Source organism: Acinonyx jubatus, chromosome F2 (assembly GCF_027475565.1).
Source record: "Acinonyx jubatus isolate Ajub_Pintada_27869175 chromosome F2, VMU_Ajub_asm_v1.0, whole genome shotgun sequence".
NCBI classification, from domain to species: Eukaryota; Metazoa; Chordata; class Mammalia; order Carnivora; family Felidae; genus Acinonyx; species Acinonyx jubatus.
In genome coordinates, this window is record NC_069394.1 from 5,012,298 (window position 1) to 5,037,956 (window position 25,659).

The 25,659-nt window shown below is 49.7% G+C and overlaps 1 protein-coding gene across 3 annotated transcripts in view; it reads left to right on the plus strand.

The window, feature by feature from the left end:
• FAM135B (family with sequence similarity 135 member B) overlaps nt 1-25,659 on the plus strand; it is a 287,754-nt gene that overhangs the window by 177,686 nt on the left and 84,409 nt on the right. For all 3 annotated transcript variants that reach the window (XM_053208135.1, XM_027063841.2, XM_027063842.2), the window contains exons 4-6: nt 7,753-7,892; nt 16,425-16,495; nt 21,219-21,392. In XM_053208135.1, the coding sequence (XP_053064110.1) occupies nt 7,753-7,892; nt 16,425-16,495; nt 21,219-21,392 (385 nt within the window). The remainder of the gene's footprint in view (nt 1-7,752; nt 7,893-16,424; nt 16,496-21,218; nt 21,393-25,659) is intronic.

The window sequence follows — 25,659 nt, forward strand, 5'->3', positions numbered from 1 at the left end:
GGATGGGACTCTTGTCACACATTTGAGAGCTCTTAGCTTCTAAGTGGTGTATAAAGTGCTGGAAGTGGCTAGGGTCCCCTGCGGAGACCGTGGGAGGAGAGAAGAGCTCATAGGAGAGAAAAGACGTGGGTCGAACACCCTGATGGAAGTCTACAGTGCAGAGAGGTGGGAGGTGCAGGAGGAGACACCCCATGGGATCGAGGCAGAAGCAAGGTGGCCAGGCATAAGGAGCCATCTCGCTGCCCCCTGGAGTCATATTGTTATTGTCACTTTTGCTCAGAATTGAGGTGGAGGGAGTTAAATCTCACCCCACATCTCCCAGCTGGAAAGCAAGGAGATTCTGCGTGCTTCTCCGTCCTTGCAGGCAGTGCCCCTGCCCTGGTCAAGACAGCTCCTGACAGCTCCCCAGAGCTGGAGGGCAACTGAGGCTTCCCCTTGCATTTTCCCTGAGAGTTTTCTAGTAGCCAGTAGAATTCTGCTGTGAGTAATTTTTTTTAAGTTTATTTATTTATTGTGAGAGAGAGAGAGAGAGAGAGGGAGAGAGAGAGATTGAAGCTCAGTGCAGGGCTCGAACTCATGAACTGTGAGATCATGACCTGACCTGAAACCAAGAGTCAGATGCTTAACTGACTGAGTCAGCCCAGAGCCCATGTTGTGAGTACTTTTTAATAGTCACATCAGCTACACACTCCTGTCCATGTGGCAGTACACGCATGGCTGTTTCTCTGAGCACCTGTTACAGGTTAGTCCCTATAGCAGGTGCTGTCACTGGTTGTCTTGCTCCACCCTGGCAACCCTCGAACAGGAATGCTCTCTCCCATCCCCATTTCACAGGGGAGGAAACTGAGGCTCAGACCGGGGTAAGTTCCTTGTTCACAGGAACACAGTGTACAAGTGGAGAACCCAGGGCAAATCCGTGGCTTTTCACTCAAATCTGTGTCTTCTCCTTGCAAAAGCAGGAGGCCATGTACTGCACTCTGCAGTTGAAATGCAGATGGAAACACCTGAGTTGGCCGGGTGGTTAGGTCCCATCTAAAGGAGGCGGGTGGGTGAGCTGTTGGGTCACTGGAGTCTGTTAGAGGCGACGCGCTGGCGTTTCACATTTGAGATGAGATAGCAGTGCACATTATGGGCTGACAGAATAGGTATCCAGTGCTGGCCTGGCTGGGCCCCCTCTGACAGGTGGGTTGCAGTGGTGATAATTAAGTAATTATGCCCGCTCGGTGTAGACGGGACAGGGCTCGCTGCTAAATTGCACCTGCAGCCATGTTCCCTTTCAGTAGGTTCAGTGATGGTTTTTCTGCGTGCTTTGGATTAGTTTCTGTAAGCAGGAATTTCTGCCAGGCCACGGTATCTCTGTGTAACTTGAGTCTTCGTGCGGAGTAGGCTGAGTGCTGGGACCGCTGGGATTCGGAAACTTGGGAGTGTCGCCTCCTTCACCCTGCACTCACCAATGATGGAGTCATGGGTTGGGTCCATGTGGACCCGAGTGACCACAGTATGCATAGCCCACAGTTACATCATTCCAGGACTTCGGCTGTTATTCTGTAAGACGCAAGTGATGGAGTAGTGTGAGTCCAGCGAGGAGAGAACAAAGTTGGGAAATGTTGGACTAAATACTGAAGACTCTTCCTTGTCGTTGTTGTGCTATCACCAGTGACTGGCATTATGTCTAACATACCGCCTGTGTGGTTGTTGGGTTCCATAACACATATGTGAGGAAACAAGCTTAGGGATGAATGGGTGCAAAAAAGTACAAGATGTGGCATCCCCGATGTACTACCTTTGACGCTGAGGACGTAACTTAACCTCTGTGGTCCTGAGCTTCTTCATGAGGATACAATGAAGACTCTCATACCCAAGGTCAAGTGAGACAAGGGATCTGAAGTACCTAGAACTCAGACCAATCCCAGGCTAGCTTCTGTAGAGCGATTTGCAGTGGGCGAACAGTTTTGCATGTAGTACACCTTACAGAGAAGAGACATTTGCACGTCGTGCGGTTAATACATAATGACGTCTAGACTGCAACCCAGGGCTTGCCACCTCAACCCAAACTGGTTAGGTGGGCCATACAAGATGATGCAAATGATTCGATGTGTCTGGAGAGATGAGAAACTCATTCAGACAAGGAGGTGTCTGTGGAGATGAGCAGCTCAGGGATTACCCATTCCCTATCCACGGACAGCTGTGTGGGACAGATACACTCCACGGGGAGCTCTGATTGTTCAGTTCCAAATTCCAGTGTCTTGCACAGGACCTGACATGTAGCAGGTGATTAACAAGGAGTTAATGAATAAATGAATATGTTTTATAGTAAAGAAAAAAACCCACAGAAACATATTCACTTGGGATTATGGATAAGGCATAAACTCATATCCTTGTTCATTAAAGCACATTATTTTCAATATTCCAGGGACATCATATTTTAGGTAGAAAGCAAGAAAAATGTCTGTTAGGGGAGTTTAGATGGATGGTGCAGTCGGTTAAGCATCCGACTCTAGATTCAGCTCAGGTCATGATGTCACGGTTCATGAAATCGAGCCCTGCTTTGGGCTCTGTGCTGACAGCATGGAGCCTGCTTGGGATTCTCTCTTTTTCTCTCTTTGCCCCTCCCCTGCTCTCTCTTTCTCTCTCAAATAAATAAACATGGTGTTGTAGGTAAGCGATGAATCATGGGAATCTACCCCCCAAACTAAGAGCACACTGTATACGTTGTGGTTAGCCAACCTGACAATAAATTATATTAAAAAAAACAATAAAGTAAAACAAAAAAATGTTTTTAGTTTTTTCAAATAGCTATACAAATGACAATATGATGTGCTTCAAAAATTGAAGGTACAAGTCCATTCACATCTCTGCAGATATCTCACCAAAGTGCTTTTTTTTATCTAAGTGCCCTGTTAGCAAAATGCTAACCTGCTTCCCTCATCTCACGGGGGCTGAGAAGACCTGGGCTTATAAAATGAAATGGGATCCTTTTTAAGAAAAATTTTTAAATGTTTATTTATTTTTTGAGAGAGAGAGACAGACAGCAATCAGGGGAGGGGCAGAGAGAGAGGCAGACCCAGAATCCAAAGCAGGCTCCAGGCTCCAAGCTGACAACACAGAGCCCAACTGTGGGGCTCAAACTCATGAGCTGTGAGATCATGACCTGAGCCGAAGTCGGACATTTAACTGACCGAGCCTCCCAGGCGCCCCAAAATGGGCTTCTTTTTTGAAAGCCAGGTTGGGAAAGAACTGGGTCTGATCCTTCTCAGGCTACTAGGGCTTTTCATGGCCACACGGATGTTCTGTTGAAGGTGGTTCTTTAGAACTCCAAGAAGCTCGTAGCCTCAACGATGAGCTTGCTTGTTCAGCCATCTGCATAGGACTTGGGGGCCCTGCCTCAGGACTTCAGGTTATTACTTTTCAGGTGACATTTATATGTTCAGTCATTGCTATTCAAAGTACAACCTTTGTGCCAGGTTAGATGGATGCACAGAACTTTCCAGCTTATGATATAACCAAACCAACCTTCTACTCGTGAACCCTGGAGCCATTGTGAACATCCAGAGCCATCATAGTGGGCTCCAGCTTTCCTCAAGCTACTTTTATTTCCAGGAAACAGTATTCCATGCTTTATCCATACAGGATGTTGACATCTCTTTCGTTGGGGCAAGTCTGTCCTAATCCGGTGGGTCTCCCCACTTCCATACTTCAGAAAAAGTCATCAACACCTTGGCTGTTTGCTCCCAGGGGATTCTTCTCTCCCTGTGTGGATTGTTTTATTTGGGGACAGAGTCTCCAAGAAAAGAAGCAGCTTTGATGGGGTCACAGAAGGTCATGTCCTACCTCTCTAACTTGGCAATGAGTGTTCCCCGGCCCTACCAGCCATAAAACACTTAGACGATATGGGACTTTGCTCTGGTCATTCTCTAGAGAAACAGTGAACACCTGCTTCAAGGTGGTTTTCTTTTCTGCCTATTCTTTGAAACTGGTAGAAAAAAAATAATAACGTTTGGCTTCAAGGTAACCTTCTGTCCTTCCTGTTCCTGGAAATAGCCAGAAAATCACCTGGCATAAAGATCATCATCATTATCATCTTTATCTTACTAGGGAGTCTGGCTGGGTTTGGGGAATTTTATAGTTAAACATACCCCTTTATTTCTCATCTCGTCTGAGTCTTAGATTCACTATGGAAATCAGGCAGGGCATGATTCTTGCCTTATTTGCACTCCGATTTCATGGCCCACCGAAGGCCAATGGTGAGAAAATGGTGGGGCAAGTTTAGAAAGCAAGTCTGCCTTACTGCGGATGTCCTGTTCTTTAGAACGGGATAAGAAAGCTGATGTCTTGACTTTGAGTCGCTCTTACTCCAACTGTTAGAGGATTCTCATGTGTGAATATGGCCTGGGGTTGAAGACATTCGCTGGTAGCTTCTCAGCATCTTCATTTGCCAACAGCCCAAGCCTCCCCTGGCTGGCCTCAGGCCTGGAGGGTTGGAAGAGAATCTCCCGGAGTTTTGACCATTTAGCACACACTTAGTTCTCTGGGCGGCTCTGCTGTGCAGGCAGAACCATGGCCATATTCTTGGAATTGGGATGGGGTTCCTTGCACAAGTAAATGTACCACCAGAGGGCTGCAGGCCTGGATTCTGGGGCACCGGGTACACATGCGATGAACAGCACCTACACTCTGTACTCTGCAGTCACGGAGGCCCTGGGGTGGGCGGGGACGCCCGGCAGAGGGAAGGTCATCATTCGAGCTACAGACGTTTGGAGACACTGCCGAAATGCAGATTGTTGATATCACTCATTTTTGTGGGGGAAAAACCCCATGAGAACCTGAAAGTCTTTTTACTCTGGCCTTCTGGCCTGAAACTCCAGATTGAGCTGTTCGAAACTCATCCCTTGAACAGTGGGCGCCATTAAGGAGTTCCTCTGCCTCTGTGCTATTCTCTTTTCCCTGCTCTTCTCCTCTCCTTTTCCTTTCCATTCCTTTTTCTTCCTCCTCCTACCTTCTTTCCTCTGCCTATTTCCACTTCCTTATTTCCTTTTTTTTTTTTTTTAAGCACACTCCACGCTCAGTGCAGAGAGCCTGACATGGGACTTGAACTCACGACCCTGAGATCAAGACCTGAGCTGAGATCAAGAGACGGACGCTCAATCTTCTGAGCCACCCAGGCATCTACCTTGTTTCCTCTTGAAGTTCTAACTGTCCTTTCAGATCCTTATGCATGGTACCGACCCTGCCACGCACAACAGCAGACAGATATTTGGGGAGACGCTAATCTCTGCCTTCTCACTGGGTCACTTGAGTAGAATCTGCTCACCTGACAAGTAAAAACATTCTAAAGAGAGATGTGGCTCTTTACTCCCCAGCCAGGAAAGGGCAGCCTCCGAAGTATCCCAGGGTCTTTGAGGGTAGAGAGAACACACATTTTCTTCATCTCTGGGCATCCAGTGCCTGGGATCTCTGGGTGCGTAGAAGGAGGGGGAGCTGGAACAAGAACCTTCCGTCTGCCCATGGGGGCTGCATAAAATAAGCTGGAGAGCCAGTCCTAGAAATTCTAGGAAGAGGCCTTGTGGAGGAGAAGAAAGTAGCATTTCCTTCAGAGTGCAGGAGGAGGGAGCCAAGATGATGGGTAAGGTGTCCAAGTGTGGGTTGTCCTTACTGAGGGGAGGAGGCAAGCACCGCATCAGTGGGGCCCACAATCCCAAACGGTGTCCGTGATTGACGAGCCTTCCCTTGCAAGGAGATACCTGTTGATGTCCTACTTGATAGTAATGAGAAGATGACACAGGAAGTCCCATCAGGCGTAAGAAATGCCTCATCCTGGGCTTAATGGGGCCGTTTGGGATTTGGTGATCTCTAGATACCATGGAGTCTTGTGGTCTAGATTGACAGTCTGTTCAAAAATCAGAGAAGTTTAATTTCTCATAGAAATGCAACCAGTGGAATTGTCTTCGACAGAAAGCGCCCAGACCTTTCTCTGAGCACAAAGCGTCATCTTACCGCGTATTGCACACCCAGTATGTGCCTGGTCTTAGGATCTTGATTTATTTTATGCTCTTTATGTCTATATGGATCCCAGGTCAGGGTGGATATGCCCGTTTTTCACATGGAAAGCTGCTGTTACAAGGGGTGATGTCACCTGCCCAAGAAGGCTGGGTGATTGAACTGTTTTGCTGGCTGTCCCTCCTGGTACTGGACGCCTCAGTGCTGCTCTTGACCTTCAGAGTCTTTACCCCATCCATCCTCTGCCGTGCTGTCGGGCCGGCTGACAGATCAACTAGGCCTTGACAGTGATAGAGAAAGAGCTGGTGTAGCAAATAAAAACAGAAAGGCATTTGCACACAAGGATCACTTCTATTTAAAGGCCGCATCAATTTGAATCCAACGGGTCTAAATAGGGCTGCATTAGCCCAGTAATTTTATTTCCTTCATGACGAAGTGCAAATTAGAGCAGGCACATCTGAGCAGTCTTGGTAATGACCTGGGATTTTACGTGTTTTTGTTCCTTCCTCTGAAGCTACAAGACAGCTCTTGGTTTGTGTGTCACTGTGCCCTGGTGGGGGCGGGCAGTGACCCTTTGTCCCTGTTTCCAGGGGACTCTTCAGGCTATCTGAGGACAATGCACAAGGCAGTTGAGCTGTTTTTCTCTGCTGGTTGCACTGATTTTTCTTCTTATCTTCTGGGCTCTCTTTGCAAACATGCTATTTATTTTATTCTGTAGTGATTTATAGAGGACCTGCCTTTGGCTAGGCGACAGGTGCATTTTATTCATTCACCCGAGACTTCTTTCCTTGGTTGCTAAACGGATGGGCGTGAGGATAAATCCAAGCAATACCTCGTCACATGGCAGACACCAAGATGCCCGCCTCTTTTCCTTTGAGCCACGGTCTCTCCATCCGTAGTAAAATCTTCTCTAGCAAGTTCCTACGAGGATTAGGGAAGAGTAGCAAACGTGAAAGCTTGTTGGAAGCTGTAAAGTGCCACGTGGTTGGTCATTATTATGAACAGGTAATCATTGCTTTGTTTTGTGTAAATATTAGCATTACTTATTTGAGAATATTTTGATATTGTCCCTGGTGTGCACTTTATGTGTTAAGTGGTTCTGAGAAGTTCACCCACTTGCTTTCCATACCTCTGGCCGGTGCGTGCAGTAAAGTCTCCTGTCATCATCAGACAGGTGAGTCTTCCTGAACTTGGGTTTGATTCACAGACAGTGCTTAGGAATTGGAGTTTCTTTGGAATGCTTTGGAAGACACAGAGTTCCTTTGAAACCTTGATGTCTAATACAGTGAGGATTAGCATACGTACCTAAAACTCAAGACAGTGTTCTCCATATCATGCATGATGTGAACAACATTTTCAGGAGGGAGATTCTAGGGGCACTGGGGAGTTCTTGGAGGAGGAAGAGGTTTCTGTCCGTATCTTCTCTGTTCTTCTCTTCCTCCCTGATTTCAGGAGAGGAGGATTACGGAAGGCTTCATAGAGGTGAGTAGGTGAGAGGTGAGGAATTTAGCAGCCACTGATTTCCAGCCACGGAGCACTGCACGACAAGATCATAGGGTGTGTAAGGGATTAGTAAGGTTCTTCTGAGATGCCAGTCCAGTTCACTCGACAGGAGTCCTTCTGTGATTTCAATCTTTGGACATCGCAATGCGTTTGGGGGCCATTACTTTCTTTGGGCTGGACTGACCCCTGAGGACCCTGCGGGTATAGTATGGCACTGGAACTCACGGGCTCTTACTGGGATTTGTTTTGCAGACGGCAACAGCCTGCACTCCGCCTGCGCCCACGAGAACGCCGTGCACAGCCGGATCTTTCAGATCTTATACAGGAATGAAGAGGTGCCCATCAATGACGCCGTGATCTTCCGAGCTCATCTGCTCTTAGACGGAGAAAGGGTAAGTGGTAGAATCTGCCGCCAGCCACGAGGTGCCGTCCCCTCCTCCCGCCTTTTGTCGCCATTCCCAGGTGATGGTAAGTGACGGACAAGCTGTGGATTTGCCCTAAAGTCTGACAGGGATTCATGGCTTTAGAGAACTCATGCATGTATTTGTTCTTTCCGGTACTCATTCTTTCACTCATGTACTTTCTCCATCCGTGTCCCACACAGTTTCCATTAACCGACTTACTGAGGCTTTGATTCCTTCTTCCCTTGCCTGTTTGTTCATCTGTTTGGGCAGGCATTCTGTCACGGTCAGCAGGCACCGACGGTCTGCTCTGTGCAGGGCTCTGGGCAGGGCCCTTGGATGAGGGACAAAGCTGGAGAAAGTGGCAGGAACTGTGCCCTCGAGGGCTTGGTAATCGAGTAGGAGAACAGGTATAGAAGCCAGCACCCTGGCAGGTGACGTGCACTCTGCTGGCTGTAGGCACAAATAAACGAAGGCGCCCCGAGGCTGGAGAGATGAGCTCTGTGGGAGGCATCGATGCTTCCACCAAGGGGCTGGCTTTGAGATGCACCAACTAAGAGTCCCTCAGACTAGGACAAATAGAAAGGGCAGTCCATGCAGGGGCAACAGCATGAGGTGAAGCCCACTGACCTTGGGGGGTCTCGTCCCGTTTGTTGGAAGCTTGATTGTAAAATCTCTATTCTGGGACACCTGGGCAGCTCAGTCAGTTAAGCATCTGACTTCGGCTCAGGTCATGATCTTGTGATCTCACAAGTTGGAGCCCCACGTCAGGCTCTGTGCTGACAGCTCAGAGCCTGGAGCCTGTTTTGGATTCTCTGTCTCCCTCTATCTCTGCCCGTCCCCTGCTCATGCTCTGTCTCTCTCTGTCTGTCTCTCTCTCTCAAAAATAAATAAACCTTAAAAAAAAAAAAAAAAAGGAAAACTGTCTATTCCTCAGGTTAGCATGTTTCGAGGGAATATTCGGAGTCTAAGGCATTGCGCGCACTTCCCGCCTCTGATTCCCATTGTCGCACTCCAGCTGCTCGTTTCCTGCTGGAATGCCTTTAACGATATGGAAGTATATTCTCATTTTAGGAAGGTCCTTCGGCAGCAGGTCCCCCCACTCACATTCCCCACATGGTGTGCAGAGCGCCTCCTGCTGGCCAGGTGCTCTCTTCCTACTGTCAGGCCCTCCTTTCCGTCCAAGTCCTTATGGTCCACGCAGTGACCAGGTTCCACCGTGTGGCTACAGGTGAAAAACTGTGGCTCATGTTTCCTTCCTCCATCCATCCATCCATCCATCCATGCAAATTTACTGAGTACCACCAATGAGCACCTACGAGGGGCTAACGATAAAATAGTGACCAAGGAAATACCCCTGGTGTCTCGGGACTTATATTTTACTGGCAGATCAATACATTTCAGTGTAGTCAAATAAATAAGTCACGGACATCCTATCCCTGAGCTTCCCGTGGCGACATGCTCAGCCCACTTGTGGTGAGATGTACTTGCAAGGGCAGGAAGGGGGGGCCTGGAACCCCGTTGGGGGTCCTGCGAAGCCATCACTGGTCCCAAAGTGGAGGAGGTCCAACTCCGGGAGATGACTTCTCTTCACGGTTGCCCAGCGCTCAGCTCCTGCACAGCCTCCACACGGGGTGGAGGTTATTCCCTGAGGACAAGGGATAGTCAGGAGAGGCCTCCCTGAAAAGCCTACATTGAGCTGGGGTCCACGTGCCCAGGAACGCCAGGAGCTCGGGAAGACAGCATCCCTGGAGGAGGGCACAGCAAGGGCAAAGGCCCTGAGGTAGCATGTGTCCCAGCTAACGCCATAAGGCCGAGATGTCTTGCACAGTGAGTGGAGGGAAGGGGCAGGAGGTGAAGTTAGAGAGGTGGTGGGGGAGGGCGGCCTTAGCGCTGCGGGCGACGGGAGGGAAGGGGGAGGTTATGCTTGGGTGACGGCAAGCCATTGATTTCGTCAGAAGGGCGCGGTGTTTGTCTTAGATTTTGTCCCCCAACTTCCCATCTGTGAGCTTCTCCGGGGCCAGAGCCTCCCGTCTGTCTTTGCAACACCAGTGTCTGCCGTGGGACTCTGTCCGAGTTGCCCAGCAGATGCGAGCAGGTGACTTGGTTGGTGTAGTGAACAAACTGAACTTGAAATTCCTCCTTTTAGGAGGGGCCCCCTTCCTTCCAAACAGGAATGAGTATCCCTAGTGTTGCCTGTTAGCCTTCAGTGACCCTGGTCACCTTCTTCCTTATGCCCTCACAGTGCCCACGAACACTTTATCTGTCATTGAAATCAGAAAGACCAAAACCACCTTCCTTGAGCTGGGCGCGTCGTTTGACTACTGGAGCGTCTGCCCTCTGCCCTCCCCACCTGCTCTGGACCCCCGGGCTGACCGCATGCACCACTCAGCCGCATCCTCCTCTTTTGGGTTCTGTTTGGGTCCAGCCTGGCCCTGATTGGAGGAAGGGAGGGGAGTGGGGCCAGAGAGTACATTCCCCAGGCTCCCATTGGGCCAGAGAGAGCTGCTTGTCCACTGGCGTGCTGGGGCTAGCTGTTATTCTGGGGCTAGCTCGTGTGCTGGGGCTAGCTTGAGTGACCCAAAGGTACACATGCTTTGCCAGCTCCCCATTCACCCACTCAGTGATGTCACATTGGTGGCCAGCAATCAGTTGTGGTGGAAAGATTTATACCAGAGAACTCGGCAATGCTGCCCATCAGGGTTTTTAGTTTTCCTTCTGAGAACTGGTTGTGAAACATCTACCCAAGGTCTCAGCTCAGGTCAGGGGGCTCGCTCCATGGAGCTTTCCCTCCAGTTCTGATAACTCGCTTGGCCCACCTCTCTTGGTCCAGGGCATCAAGGACGTCCTGCAGTGACCAGTCCTGACACACTGGCCATCATCCGTGGCTTTCCATAAATCCTCCCTGCACCCTTGTGAGTTATCTCTTTGCTGAACGGCATGGATTCCTCATTTTGAGTATATCATCAGCTTCCTTCCTGGACCCAGTTTCGGAAGAGACCCCTGAGATTGTTTTGAGTTTTAAGGAACCCCAAACCAGGCTGCGTGTTCACGCTTGGCTCGCCCAGGTTCTGGTGGGTGAACATTACTGTATCTCTTGTCGACCATCATCCTTTGCTGTGTTGACCTCAAAGGCCTTCTGGGCAGAAGTTGCGTTGGGAGGCTGGGTTCAGACAATGTTCAGGTGTCTCAGTCATCTTCCATCTGAATTCCACCACTCGCTCCCACCCCAGCATTTTTGTAGGCTTTCCCAACACCCAAGTTTAGCTCAGGTCAGGTTGTAACAAACCTCTGTTCTGAGGTTGAACAGGGAGTCTGTGTGGCTTCCTTTTTATACCAAATCATTCATTGCTACAAGCTAATAATTTGTGTTGGAGTAATCCATACAGCAGCAAAGAATGCTACAGTTAATCATTATATCCAGATCAGTGACAATTAAAATTAATTGGGTATGTCCATAAATGTTTCATATCAAGAATGGTTCCATTAGCTCTTTTCCAGTGAGTGTCTGTCTGCTTTGGACGACAAAAACACTGCTTATTGCCAGGTGTCCAGAGTTCATGTTCCGGCATGCGCACAGCCATCATTGTGAACAACAGACACTTACATGGTGGCTATGCATCAAGCATACCGTTGTGCATGCTATGAGAAATGCAGATGTGAAGATGCCTTCCACCCTGGGAGGGCACAGGTCAGTGCAAGAGATGGCCGTGGACAGAAGCAGTCACCGCTTAAGGCATAAGATGGGATGTTTGCATGACGGTTGCAAAGAGTGAGTGTCCAAGTAGGGTAGCTGTTTAATTTATATACACCGTGTAATCCCTCAGAGGATTTGGAAAGGCTGACAAAATGCATAGAACAGTAAAAGGAAAAACAACAATAACAACAGACTGAGCCAGAGTCAAGGAAAATCACAAAAAGGGGGCAGAGAAGCCTGGAAGCCTAAATGTAAATAGGGCTAAATGTAACAGGCTGAAATGCATGAACATGGCACTAGGCGTTGCTAATGGAAGCTCGCACATTCAGCACCAAGTTTCCCAGCAGCCAAAGCAAAAAGGATAGTTACTAACCACAAGATGCTTGGTGCCCTGAGGAGGATGAGGGGCAGATTACATCAAAAAGTCTTTGTCAACAAGGCTGCGTGTTTATAGGCTTAAAAAAGAAAAGCATTTCTCAAAGTGTGATTCCTTGTTGTACCCACATCACGGTCTCCTGGCATTACTTGTTCAAAATGCAGATTCTTGAGCCCATCGCAGACCTAGTGAGTCAGGCAGAGGGTTTTCTTTTGAGGGGGCAGGGAGTTGATTAAAAGCGTTGAATTGTTACAGAATGGGTGGAATTTCTGCAGGAGGCTGTGAACAGCTCTTGAGACCAAGGGTAGAGAGGGCAGGGGAAAAGCAGTGAAGTAGACCTCCCATCTGGGGAAGAAAGCATCATTTCCAGAAGGATGGTGCAGGGACGAGAGTGGACGGGAGAGTTGAAGACACAGCAGTTAGCACCATGAAGGCCCTGCCGGACACCGTATGTTTACCTGTTGGGAAAGCGGGGGGCGCCCTCAGGAATCAGGAGGAGGAGAGTTGGGATTTGGAAAGGTCCATCTGGCAAAAGTACGGAAAGTAGGGCCCAAAGCCCCAGGACATGGAGGCAGTGCTAGGGTCCACGCGGGTGTTGGGGAGCACCACAGCAGAGGCAGCAACGGTGAGGATGTGTGGAAAGAGGGAGCTGTGTTTCAGCCGAGGGCCTGTGGACCTGGGCTCAAGCGTGGGGGGTGCAGCACATCGCGTAGTCAAGAAAGTTCAGTGGGAGTTGACCGTAAGGTTTGGCCACAAAATGGGCTTGGGGTCCATTGACGGTCCAGGGTAGCTGGGAGAAGATCACTTTTGGGAAGTGATAGAAATGCAAGCTGAGTTATAGTAACAACCACAGGATCTTAACACTAATACCACCTTATATGTATTCGACGTGTGTTGTGTGGTGGGCGTTGCACTGAGTGCTTTGCTTGGAAGTTCTCAGCAGCCCATTGCTACGGTATTGTGGTATGTTTTGCAACACTTGCTTTATGGAGGAGGACACAGCGATGTAGAGAAGTGATTTGTCCAAAGTCACCTACCAAAGTGGTAGAGTGGAGATTTGAACCCCGGCAGTTTGACCACAAAAGCCTGGGTTTCTGACCAGTATGTGGACCCACCATGTGGAGTTGGTGTAGGAAGGGTCCTCTGGTGGCCAGGTCCATAGGAATTTGGAAATAACAATAATAACTAATACTTATAAGAATGGTCTTTGCAGACGCCCAAGTGGCTCAGTTGGTTGGTTCCGGCTCAAGTCATGGTCTCATGGTTCGTGGGATTGAGTCAGTTGCACTACAACATGGAGCTTGCTTGGGATTCTCTCTCTTCCTCTCTCTCTGCCCCCCCCCCCCCAACACACACGCACTGTCTCTCTCTCTCCCTCTCCTTCTCTCACTCAAAAAATAATAATAAAAAAGAATGGTCTTGGCTCACATGTTGTGTTAAGCCCTTTGGGTATATTTTCTTAGTCACACAATAGCAGTGCTCTCTAAGGAGGAAGTAATATTTAACCTCATCTACAGCTGAGAAAACCAGTTTAGAGGGGCTGATTGGTGCAGGCTACAGCCAAGAATTGAACACATGTAGCTCGATGTCCGAAGCTGCCTCCTCCCCCACTGGCTGTGATGCAGCTCAGGAGAGAAGCTAAGAATGGAGAAGAGTCAGCATCATGAGCGGAGTCGAAAGCAACCAGGGAGGGAAGGCATACCCACAACACAGAGGGGATCACACAACAAGGCCAAAGAAGCTTTGGACCCTTGACTGAATCTGGGCTGTGGGACTCACCCGCCAGCTGACCTTGGGGAGGTTGAACTGGGAATTCACTCCTACATGAAGCCTCAATGTTCTCATTTGTGAATGAGCGACAATAGTTTTGAATTCTCTGTTTTATCCACATTGGAGAAGACAGAATGGGCAGTCAGCTGCTGCATAGGAACTCTTCTGCGGATATTAGGCTACTGGTTTTATGTTCAGTGCTACACCACGCTGCTTCCTGCTACTCAACAATGACTCTCTCTTTTCTTTCATGTTTATTTATTTTTAAGAGAGAGAGAGAGAGAGAGTGAGCAGGGGTGGGGCAGAGAGAGAGGGAGACACAGAATCCGAAGCAGGCTCCAGGCTCTGAGCTGTCAGCACTGAGCCCAGAGAGGGGCTGGAACTCATGAGCCCTGAGATCATGACCTGAGCCGAAGCCTGAGCCACCCAGGTGCCCCTAAACAATGACTCTTAAAGGGAGGTGATGTCTTAAACCAAGTGATATGCATCAGTGGCTGGGCGTGCACGTGTGCACATACAGACATGCACAGGTGTGTGCACCTTTCCACACGTGCCCATGTACGAGGGTGTGTATTTTGAGGGAGGGGAAGGCAGCCAACTGCCAATGATTAATTGAATGGTTAGAGAAGCCAGTGACTTTATCCTGGAGCATCTTGCAATTCAAGATTTATTGAGACATCAGTAAACCCATAGCCAGGCTCAACCCTGGCCCGGGATTCCGCTCCTAGTTCCAAAGGAATTGCAGCAAGTTTAAAACTGGGGCTTACAGTGAGTTTTTCTCGCCAGCACGCTCGGGAGGAGGTTAGGCGGGTTTCCTTTGCCAGTCCCACTTCCGAGGAACGGGCGGCAGGAGGCTCAGCTGCCTGGGTTGTGTGTACGAAGCAAGGTTTGTGATTATGCAAAACAAAGCTAGCAGAGGAAGTTATTCATAGCACTTGGATCCAGCAAAATGTTAACTTTTAAATGCTTTTTTTTCTCCAACACATTTTAAAACCCTGGGGACCTAAAGATAAATTCCATCCATATGTCTGTGCCTGAGTTCTGCTTAACCAGGAACGTGTTTCCAAAGATGCCTTTGGGTAAGAGATTTCCATCCCTGAAGGATGAGGACATTTTGCAAAGAAACAAAAACCAACAGGAGAGGGGGTGGAGAAGAGCTTTATTTATTCCTCAGGACACATGAATACTTTCTATGTGGCAGGCTCTATTCCTAGAGCTGGGGATCCAGAATGAATTGAGACTACTCTCTCCCTTAATGATGACTGATTGCTGTGGACACTGTGGCGGGGGGTGGGGGGTGGGGGGTGGGTGGGATTTAGCCACAGGCCAGATGGGGATTGTCAGTGAACACCGTGAGCCTGATCCAAGTGAAGTTTGCAAATGCCAGGCCTGCATTGCCGGGTCCAGGGATTTTTTTTTTTAACAGAAGCTGGAAACTTGCAATAGAAATGTGAGGTTGCCTGATTTTTGAATGTTTGCAATTTGTAAGGTGCAACTTGCAGCTTGGCGAGGACTAGACAGAAACAATTTGGGTCCCGGGCTTCCCGGTTATGAACCGGAAACAATTACAATAGGAAGCATTGAATGCCAAGATAGAAATTAGATACCAGGGTTTTGTGGGTTACAGGGTAGAAGGGCTCCGTCCAGCCTGGGTGTGGGGAGGAACTCATGCCCTGCCCCAAGTGTGTAGTGCTCACCTAGGTTTCCCCGCTGAGCAGCGGCAGCGGAAGGATCTGGTGTTGAGCAGGCATCCTTCCTGAAGGTGGGATGGTGTTGGAAGTGGGAAAAGAGGAGCAGAGGGTACCACCTTTTAGATGTAGGTGAGAAGCCAGCAGGTAGAACAAATAGATTCCTTTGATAATTGAGGAAAATAGGAAAGTGAAGAATGAAAGCAGCTGTGGATAGGACAGGAAATGCCAACGTGTCTCAAAGTGTAAACGGTTGAATGAAATGGACCTCAAGCCAAAAATGAAAGATCTGGGGGCGGCCAGGTGGGTCAGTCAGTTAAGTATCTGACTCTGGTCTTTGGCTCCATGAGTTCGAGCCCCACATCTGTCAGTGCGGAGCCTGCTTGGGATCCTCTCTGTCTCTCTCTCGAATAAGCTTAAGAAAAAAAAAGAAAGATCTGCTTTCTTATGAAGCTGAGCCCTCTTGGGGGATGACCCCCACTTTCCTGGGTGTCAGCATCCCCTGCTTACACATGGACAGCAGTGCCCACCTGGCGAGGGTGCCCGAGGGCAGAGATGATGTCACCTCCAGCATTTTCCCATCGTTAGCCAAAGGGGGCTTCTTTCGGGCAAGTTCACAGCCCCCTTTCCCAGAGCAGGTGCTACAGGACACTTCCCTCCTGCCGAAAAGGATTCCAGATCAAATCTGTTTGGGAAGTAAGGGGCTCAAAAGGCCTGCGCTATAGAAAACTTGCCTAACATTTTTTTTTGCAAATTGGCTTTTTCCCCCATTTGACTCCATAAATCCCTTCCTTCTGATTTCCTCATAATGCTCACAGAGCTCCCCTCCAACCAGAGTTCTATGGACTCTGCATGGGAATTCTGCTTTATGAGTAAATGACATTAACGTTGCAGTGAGGTTCTTTTCCTAAACTTTGGGAATTAGGCCAGCTACATTTTTCATCTGGGCCAGGTATGACTGCTAAATCCCTTCCACTTTGTTTCTCTTGCAGGTGGAAGAGGCACTAAGTGAAGTCGATTTTCAGCTCAAGGTGGATCTCCACTTTACAGACAGTGAACAGCAGTGAGTGTCCCTGAAGTCTCCAAATCCTGGTTTCCTTCCTCCAACCCTTCCTCGTCCCTGGGGCACCTCCTGGCCTTGAACCTCAGAACATTTCCCAGATGCCTGGCTCCCAGCAGTGGGGCTGGGAGCGTCTGCACGGTCACTGTAGACTGCGTGCCTTTCAGGCAGATAGCTCAAGTGCTGGGTGCACAGACAACTCCTGACTGCTTGCCTTTAGTATCTGGCACCTTCTCATACCTGACACCTCCATTCGTTTCCGGTGCGGTATTAATTAGGTCTTCAGATTGATGACCCTATGAGGCTGCAATCCTCAAGGCTTCTTCTGAATCAGAGGAGAGCCTGCCTGGATCCCACGTCTTTGTCCCAAATATCTGCTTCTGTGCTTCAACTCTCTGAAAATTGAAAACCCGTTGACTTGTGACGTGCCGATTCAACAGGCAGGAGACAACGCTCCTCCTTCCTATAACTGTTTCCTCTCAGCCCGATCCATGGCATCCCGCTCCTGCTACTCTGGGCAGGCTGTTAGCTGTAGATTCCGTCAGGTCATAAATAAATGGTCCCTGTTTCAGGTATCAGGAAGGCCACTCGAGGGTATTACCAAAACTCTAACCTCTCATCCAGTTTATGACCTCTTCACTGCCCCCCTCCCCTGCCTGCTTCTGCCACCCCCCAGCTTCAGGCTTGTTGAGGTCAGGAAACTCCCAGGGCAGGAGCAGGGCGGTGGGAGGCCTCCTCTTTGTTCCTGCCTCCTTCCCTGCAGGGGTGTGTGGGTCTCACAAGGTCACGCTCCGTCAGGAGTTAAGGGATTACAGAGGAGCAGAGGTCATATAGGACAGGTTCAATTGCAGGCAAGGCTCAGTAGAGTTTGAATCACTGCGCCCTTTGCTCTTGGGGTATCCCTATGCATTCTTTGGGGATATACCCACTAATTAGGCAAGCTTGCTCACTCCCCCACTGTAGTTCTTTGATGTAGATGCCTCCTGTGCCTGGGCCATTCACTCCTTGCTGGAAGCTCTTTTGGCATATTCTTGAAAAAACCCATATCTGGTCCTTGGGAAATGAACAAAGGCACTTTAATCCCTCAGGGGTGGGGAACCCTCTCCCCCTGCAATCCTGCTCACTCTTCCTTTGGCCAATCCAGCCACCCTCAGCCTCTCCCCTGAGGATATATGCAAGATGATTCAGGTACCAGGACCTATGTTCCCCCAATTGTAGGGGACACAGGGCAAACACACTTGAAGATCCCTCTCACTAGGCTTACAGTTATGGGGCAGACACTCCTTTTTCCTCTGTTCTGTTAGCAGAATCGCAGAGAATTATCCTGACCACTCTTCACAAACTAATCTGCACTTCTGGTCTCTACAACCTTTTCAGCAGAAGCATCACATCCTCCTATGGAAAATAGAAAACCAGGTGGCCAATGGTCTAATGCTGTCAGAACGACCTCCCAATCCATTCAGAGTTCAGACGCCCTTTTGGAACTTTCTCCCGCTTCTCAAGGACCATCCCATCCCTGAGATGTGTCTGGTTATTACAGAGTTTCCATAATGTGAGGAGTTGAGTCACGTGGGGTCCTCTGAGATGTCAGTGACCTGATGTGTCTGCGCATTGAGAATGGACATCTGCTGATGTGCGGATGGTGGTGTCTAGTGTTTGGGTTGTCAGAGGCATCTGTCCATGGTCCTGCCATGGTGTCTGGGCTCAATATCACAGATTCCTCATTCTTGTCTGGCCCCCAAGGCCCTCAGGCCACTTGCTTCCCTCATCACTGCTTTCTTACCTCTTTGTGAGATGGTGGATGCTTGGGAAATCTTATTTTCCTCAGGATTTGTTCTTCCAGCACCATATTGAGCTTAGAGCCCCTGCAAGAAGCTGGCTTTCTTCCTAACCTATAAACTCAGAAGTTAAGCCTCTGCCTCTGTTCCCATATGCCCCCTCAACCATCTGCGATTCCGATCATCCGCCCGTTTCTTTAACCCACCCTGCCTTATCTTCCTGTACCTGCTTCCTCAAAGACATTCATCCATTACTCCATGGTAGACATTTCCAAGCAGTCAGAGAACCCTGCAAATGATTCCATATTCGGCCTAGAAGTCATTCTCCATCCCGTCTGCCTGGCAGTCTGAATGATAAATCATGGCAGACCCAGGAGATGAGACCATCTTGCCATCAAGATGGGAGTTCATGGAGATGGGACCAAAGTGTAGGACATTTAGCAGCCCAGGCTCTGTGCTCAGCCACCACGAGATGCTGATCGAATCCCTGAATTGTTCCTACATCTCAACAGCCTCATTTATAAAATGGAAATTATTATAGAACCCATGTCTCACAAGTCTGTTATGAAGATTAAGAGAGACAGTATCTCAAGTGTGTGGTCTGCCGAATCAATGTCTTCTTCCTCTCTGTGGCTTCCTAGATGCCTGTGGGGCCGGGCTTCCACGTGTCACTTCCTGTCTGTAATACAGAGCACTTAATAACAATCAAAGCAGGGGGTTTTCATGGAGTACAAGATTAGCTAAGGGGAACAGGAAGCCAGGGACTGGGGAAGAATTTAAAATGCCATATTTTTTCATTTTCCTAAATTGGGTTTAAGTATGATGCAGTGTCTGTAGCACATCCTGGGGATACGCATTAGGCTTTGAAACATGACCCAGGCAGATGGCTTCTTTAGAACCATGTAGGCCCGAGTGGAGACCAAATAGGGAAGCATGGCATTGAATATCAGGGATTTGGAATGGCCAAAGTCAAGATCACCCTGCTCCAGTCGGCCCTCTCACACTTGCACTTGCTACTTTGCAAAGGCCCACGAGCACATGCCTGCATAGGGACGGGAAGCTCACTCCTTCCCATCAGATCCCCTTCTGTCCCTGGACAGTTCTGCCTATGAGGAAATTCTTCTTTATTTAAGGAACAAGTCCTTTTTGTGTGCCTTTCTTCGGTTGCCCTTGATTTTAATCCTTGCAACCACTTAGGAAAATTCTCAGTCTGGATGACCCTTTAAGATCAGATAAACAAGACTCTTCAATAAAGTCATCTCTTCATCTCCAATTAAATATCAGGATTCTTTCTCTGTGTTTTGTGTTTGATCTCTTTTTGGTTCCTTTATAGGAACTCAGTGCTCAGGGTGACCTTCATCATTTCTAAATTGAGACCCCCATGAATTGAGTTTTATCTCCATCGATTGGTTCTATCCATTATTGAACACAAAGCAGCTATCACCTCCTTTAATCTGAGTTCTTTACTCCTATTGATGTGGCTTAAATTCTTTTAACATTTTTGACACCTTTGCTCCCCTGACGTGTGCTTCACCTCCTCTTGTTGTAGCCTAAGAATATGTCTGTGATTCCCACAAGCTTGTGTCTGAATGGATTCCAAGTGACGAAGTCCAGTAGCACAGAAGGGACTGTGTGGTCAGATGAACGTGGGTCTAGCATTTCAGTTTTGTCTCGTGACTTGGAACAAGTCACTTAACCCATGCTGGCTTTGATTCCTTATCTGAAAATGGAATAGTACTAGTAAAGACCTCATATGACGGTCATAAGGATTAAGGGGAAAAGCACTGGATTCCGTTCATTGTAAGGCCTCAGTAAATTATTGTCAGAATTAAAGTGAATGTAAATGCTAATGGCTTTCTGAGACTCGGGAGGTACCCCCTTTCCCCATCCCCATCAGGTTTCTGCCTGGTAAGAGAGGAGGCTGTTGTTTGTGGTCTGTTTATGGAGTCACCCTGGGCTGTAATGATTTACTTGCCAATTTGCACACAAGCCAAGCTAGGATTCCAGGGGAATTCTAGCCCCTTGAGCTGAGTCTTGGGAGTCCGCTCCCTTCCCTTCCTCTCCCGGTGTCTCATTTCCATCTACGGAGGAAGGAGAAGTTTGTCCTCCGAATACTCTCTGCGCTCTGGGCTCTACCCATGGAAGATGCCCCATCCATGCTTCCCAAGTGCTCTGCTTCAGAGAGACTTAGAGAGCCGGAGTGATTGGCTTCCAGAACTTGAGGTTAGCACTGGAAGAGTTTTATTTAGAGAAGAATCAGCCCCTTTTTTTTATAACCAATGGCTCTGTTGGGCCTTGCCTACCAGCCAGTTCATCTCTTAGGAATCAGACACACCCCAGTGACAGAATGCTAGAGCAAAGGTGCAGGAATCCTTCTCGAAACTTGTCAGACTGTTCAGCCATTATGCTTTGGGACTCATTTATTCCTTTGGTCAGCCACTTCTTTTCCATAAGCAAACATTTGGCCGACGTCTACAGTTTGCCAGATACAATGCGAGGTATTAAGACAGAAGGACGAATTAGTTGAATTTCCTGGCCATAAGAGGTAGGACTCTGCCAGACTCACGAGGCAGTGCTGTTCTGGACGTTGGTGGAGGGAGACGAGCAGCGTGGGTGGGAGGGAGGCCCAGGGCTTCAGGGTTGATGTGAGCCCTGAAAAGGGGTCTGAGCGTCTTTCCGTCACTGGCCTGACGGGAGGGGGTGCTTGGTGTCAGTGGCAGCAAAGCATGAGCCCCGGGGCTGCTGAGAAGTAACCGTGTGATGCCTCCCGAGTTCTCTTCCTTCTCGGAGCCTCAGGGATTTCAAACCAGACAGGGTGATTGTAGGGGACGGATCAGATGATGCGTGCGTGGTGGCTGGCCCGGGGCGGGGCCATCATGCAGACCTGCCTGGGTGACAGCAGGGGTAGCTTGCCATCACTCACCTGGGCTCACTCGCTTGCCTTCCAGGCTGAGGGACGTGGCGGGGGCACCCCTGATTAGCAGCCGCACGCTCGGCCTGCACTTCCACCCCCGAAGAGGCCTGCACCACCAGGTCCCCGTCATGTTCGACTATTTCCACCTGTCGGTGATCTCGGTGACCATCCACGCGGCCCTGGTGGCTCTGCAGCAGCCCCTGATCAGGTATGAAATTACGCACATGAACGCGGAGGCGTGGGGCGCTGCCCTGGATTTCTCGTCATACACCTTCCACGGTGCAGCTGAGGGGGGCCGGGCTGGCTGGGATTGGTGGGCGCAGACCAGAGGGGCTTCTCCCAGGAGGAGGGTCTAGGCTCTGGGCCTCCCTCGGGGGCAGGGGAGTGGTGGGCGGTGGGCGGCGCGGAGAGGGCATCAGGAGTCCAGGGCGCGTGGGCAGGGAGCCAAGGGGCTGAATCTGCCAACAACGGAGTAGACCTGGCAAGAGTAGATTCGGATCGGACGTGGGCCCTGCACCTGGCTTTGCCTTTTCTAACCGTGCCTTATCTGAGAAGTCACCACGTGTCCCTGAGATGCACAGTCTTCCTCTCTAAACCAGGAGCACTCGTGTCCCGTGCACAGATCTTAGTGGCTCTCAAGCAAGGGTGGTGGCTAAGCGTGGGACAGGGACTCTGTTTTCTGCGCCCCTCCCCAGGTTGCCATGTGTTCAAATGCAAGGCCACCCATATGGCCCTGTGTTCACCCTGTCAGTGAAGCCCTGTGATGCACCGAGGCTTAATGCATCCTCAAGAGGGGGCTACAGAGCTGGCAACGGTGAGCATGTTCCTCCTGTGCCTGGCATGGCCTGCTTTGTGCACCAGGTCACTTCCTAACCTTGCCCGTGCACATGGGCACGAGGTGGTCATGCGTGCAAAGGGACAGTCAAGGATAGAATCTTGTGATGTGGAGTCTCGGGAAGGAACTAACGTTCCAGTGCCCCTTTTAAGGAGAAATTCTCACTGCTGGTGGTTAATATGCATGAGACTCCAGTCCCCACTGATGGTTGGGTAAGAGCTTGGCTCCGATCACCTGCTGGGGTCAGCGACTAGGAAAGGAGCCGGGATCCTGGCCAGCTGACGGGGCCCGCAGATGCTGTTCCTGGAGGCCTTTACCCAGTCCCCGTGCCCCTCAGCCGAGCCCCACCCCAGGCTCTGCTTGCTGTGGGGGCTAATTCAGACACTGATCTGAATGGTGGACAGGATGGATATATATGTTCAATCAACCATAATCCCCAAACTGAGAAGTGTCATCCAGAGATAAAGACTAAGTGGGCTAAGGAGCATGGTGAGAAGTTTCTGAAAGAAAGGGTGCATTGCATACACTGGGCCTTGAGCAGTGTAGGGTTTTGACGTAGGGAGAGCCCTTGGGGACTTAGCTCAGAGCCCATGAAAGGAGCCAAGGGCACTGAGGGTGGAGGGGGCTGGCATCATGGGCTGTGCGTGTGCCATGCCTGGCCTCCAGCGCTCCGCTGGCAATGTGGACATTCTCCTGCCCATCTAGGGTCGAGCTCCTCCAGACTGGGCCCTGAAAAAGGAGACACCCCTGTAAGGAAGACCATGGGAATATTCATTGTTCTTTCTCAATCGCTATATCGAGGGCCTGCTGTGCCCCAGGACCAGTGTTAGGGTATGCACAGTATATCCCACAGGGGCAGCTAAGGAGATGCTGCGATAGACTTCCTTGTCTGCATTTATGGTGTTATTATACGCCAAGTGCTGCTCAGAGTTTGGCAGAAAATATTAACAGCAATCATAGGTATAATCAAAGGAAAGCAGACCTGAATTTGGGGAATTGCAGGAAAAATAGAATCCAGAAAGGGGGGGCGGGCATGAGGATCCTGCAGAGATATTCCCTGGCTGTGTGCTCGCTCTGAGGCTTGGCAAAAAGTGGCCTTGATGCAGACTTCAGGACACAGTCTGCCGTCAGTGACACGGGGCTGATGGCGGGAGGTGGTGTCCTATGAGTGGCTGGCTGTCACCTGCTGGAAGTGAGGTGATAGCCACGCCCTCCCCCCTCCCCCGTCCCCTGCCCCGGGCCCCCCAGCGCTGGGCCCAGGGTAGGAAAGAGGAGTGTCCTGCAGGTGGTTCTGGGGCCTGAGACTGAGCTGTTGTGCCTCAGCTGGAGTCAGACCCGTCCTCTTGTCTGCAGCCACCAGGTAATTCCTGGGGGTCCTCGGAGTGATGTGTAACCGCTCTAGACATCTGTTTCAACATTGAAGTAATAAGGAAGGAGAAGGAAGGGAGGGAGGGAACTTACGAAATGGGCAGGGATATTAATCCAGCAGAGATGAACAGAGTGCAGTGAGATGAAGTTCATCGTCTATGCTGCACATGGTGACCATGTGCTTGCTTAGTGGTGGGTGGCCTAAGATTGACCCATTTCTGGAAAGGCCAAGCCAGGAAGCTCTGAGATGAGCAGATCAGATCTGGGACCTTAAGAGGCTTAGAGTTTGGCAGGGCAGAAACATATGTAAGTAATTCTAGTTCAGCAAGTGAACCATCCTGGGAGTGGGAATGTGATGGAGGGTGGGGTTGAACTGTTGGCTTTGGGGTCAGAGGGATCTATTCTGAGCCCCCTGCTGAGTGAGCGCGTTAGCTCCAGCACATGACTTAAGCTCCCCGAGTTTCTGTTGCAGTTTGTGCGGGAAGGTTATTAGAAGGAGTAAATGAGATAGCACACGTAAACCCTTGGCCATGCATTCCGTTGATTAATATTTATGCAGCGCCCGCCATGTGCACATCTCGGGGTCCGATCTCGGCCTCATGTCTAGCACAGTGAGAAATAAATTTGGAAGGATAAAGGTCTCATTTAGCAGTGTAATGAATGACACATTGAGGAATTGAAAATCCATTGATTGTTTAAGAAGGGGGCATTGAAGGACATGAGCAGAAGAATCACCCAGTAAGACCTGTGTTTTGTAAAGATCCCTCCTGCGGCCAGAGTCGGCTGGCCTGGAAGCGGTATCAGGGTGGAGACAAGAGCCAGGGTCCAGCTAGGAGCTAAGTGTCCATGTTGCCCAAGATGGCTGTGAAAAGCCATCTTCCTGCCGCCGGGAGCCCTGATACTCTCTAACCAGGATTTGGGACCTGGAAACTCCTCGTAGAAAACTTAACCTTCTGATGGAAACAGCTCCTTGCAAATCGAATGGAGTGCACAGAGATATTCAGCGTCAGAGCCTGGCTTCTCCAGGGATGGCAGTTAAAATACAACTGTCTTTTGTTCTCTGGGTTTTATAGGAAGGATTTCTGTTAGTTACCTCACAGTGGCTGGGAACAAAGGCAACCCTTTAAAATGATGGGGAAACACCTGTCAAATGGGGCAAGTTCTGGTTTTTCCAGAAAAGTGAGTTTCCCAGCATTCCTCAAGTCCAATCAGGAAGGAGCAGGTGAGAAATTAAAATTTAACCTCAAAAGACCTTCCGCCTTTCCTGAAACACCCTCAAGAAGAGACTCCAGTGTTTCAGCCTTAAATGGGGCAGGTGGATACCACTGGGGGGATTCAGATCCTCTGGAAGAGTCGTCAAGGCCACAGTTCCGGAAAATAGCTAGTGATTCCAGTTACTAACTTGCGGTCTGCCCCCGAATATGCCGTGAGCATCGCTGCTCATGCACATGTTCTGTGTTTTCCTGCAATGTTCCTTTGATCCAGTTGTAGCCAAAGTGTACCCTTGCTTTAAATTGCAGTTCTGGCTCAGTCGGTTAAGCGTCCGACTTCGGCTCAGGTCATGACCTCATGGTTCATGAGTTCGAGCCCCGCGTCGGGCTCTGTGCTGACAGCTCGGAGCCTGGAACCCGTTTCGGATTCTGTGTCTCCCTCTCTCTCTGCCCCTCTCCTGCTCACACTCTGTCTCTGTTTCTCTGTCTCTCTCAAAAATAAATAAAGGTCAAAAAATTTAAAAAAATCGCAGTAAACAAATCAGAGTAATGACTATATTCTATTCGATTAGGTGTGTGTTATTAGCAGCGGTGGCTACATAAAGATAATAATGATTGTGTAAGGTTTTGTTGTATTTGTGGTGTCATCGACATCAGCTGGAGCCTTTATCGAATGACTGCTGTTTGTCTGACACTGCACTTGAAGCCACGTTGAGCCAGTCTCACAGAATCCTCAGAGGCCCCAGTGAAGGTGCTGGTGTCAGCTTGCCCGGCATAAAAGCTGTCCCCTCCCCATGTCATGGAGCTTATGGGCACTGTCACCGGGCTCCCAGTCTGGACAGACCAGCCTGGATGGCGGCCCCTGACCCCTGGGCCGTGCTCTATCGCTGACCCCTCGACTATCCCTCCTCCCCCCTGGTTTGCTTTATAAACTGCTCTCCAGTGCGCCCTGTTCTGAGTTCACCTTCGTGGTATCCCCTCTACCTCCCTCTCTATGCAAAATGTCTTCACAGAGAGGGGGCTGGGCCTCCATCGTCTTGCCACCTGCCACCTGACTCCTG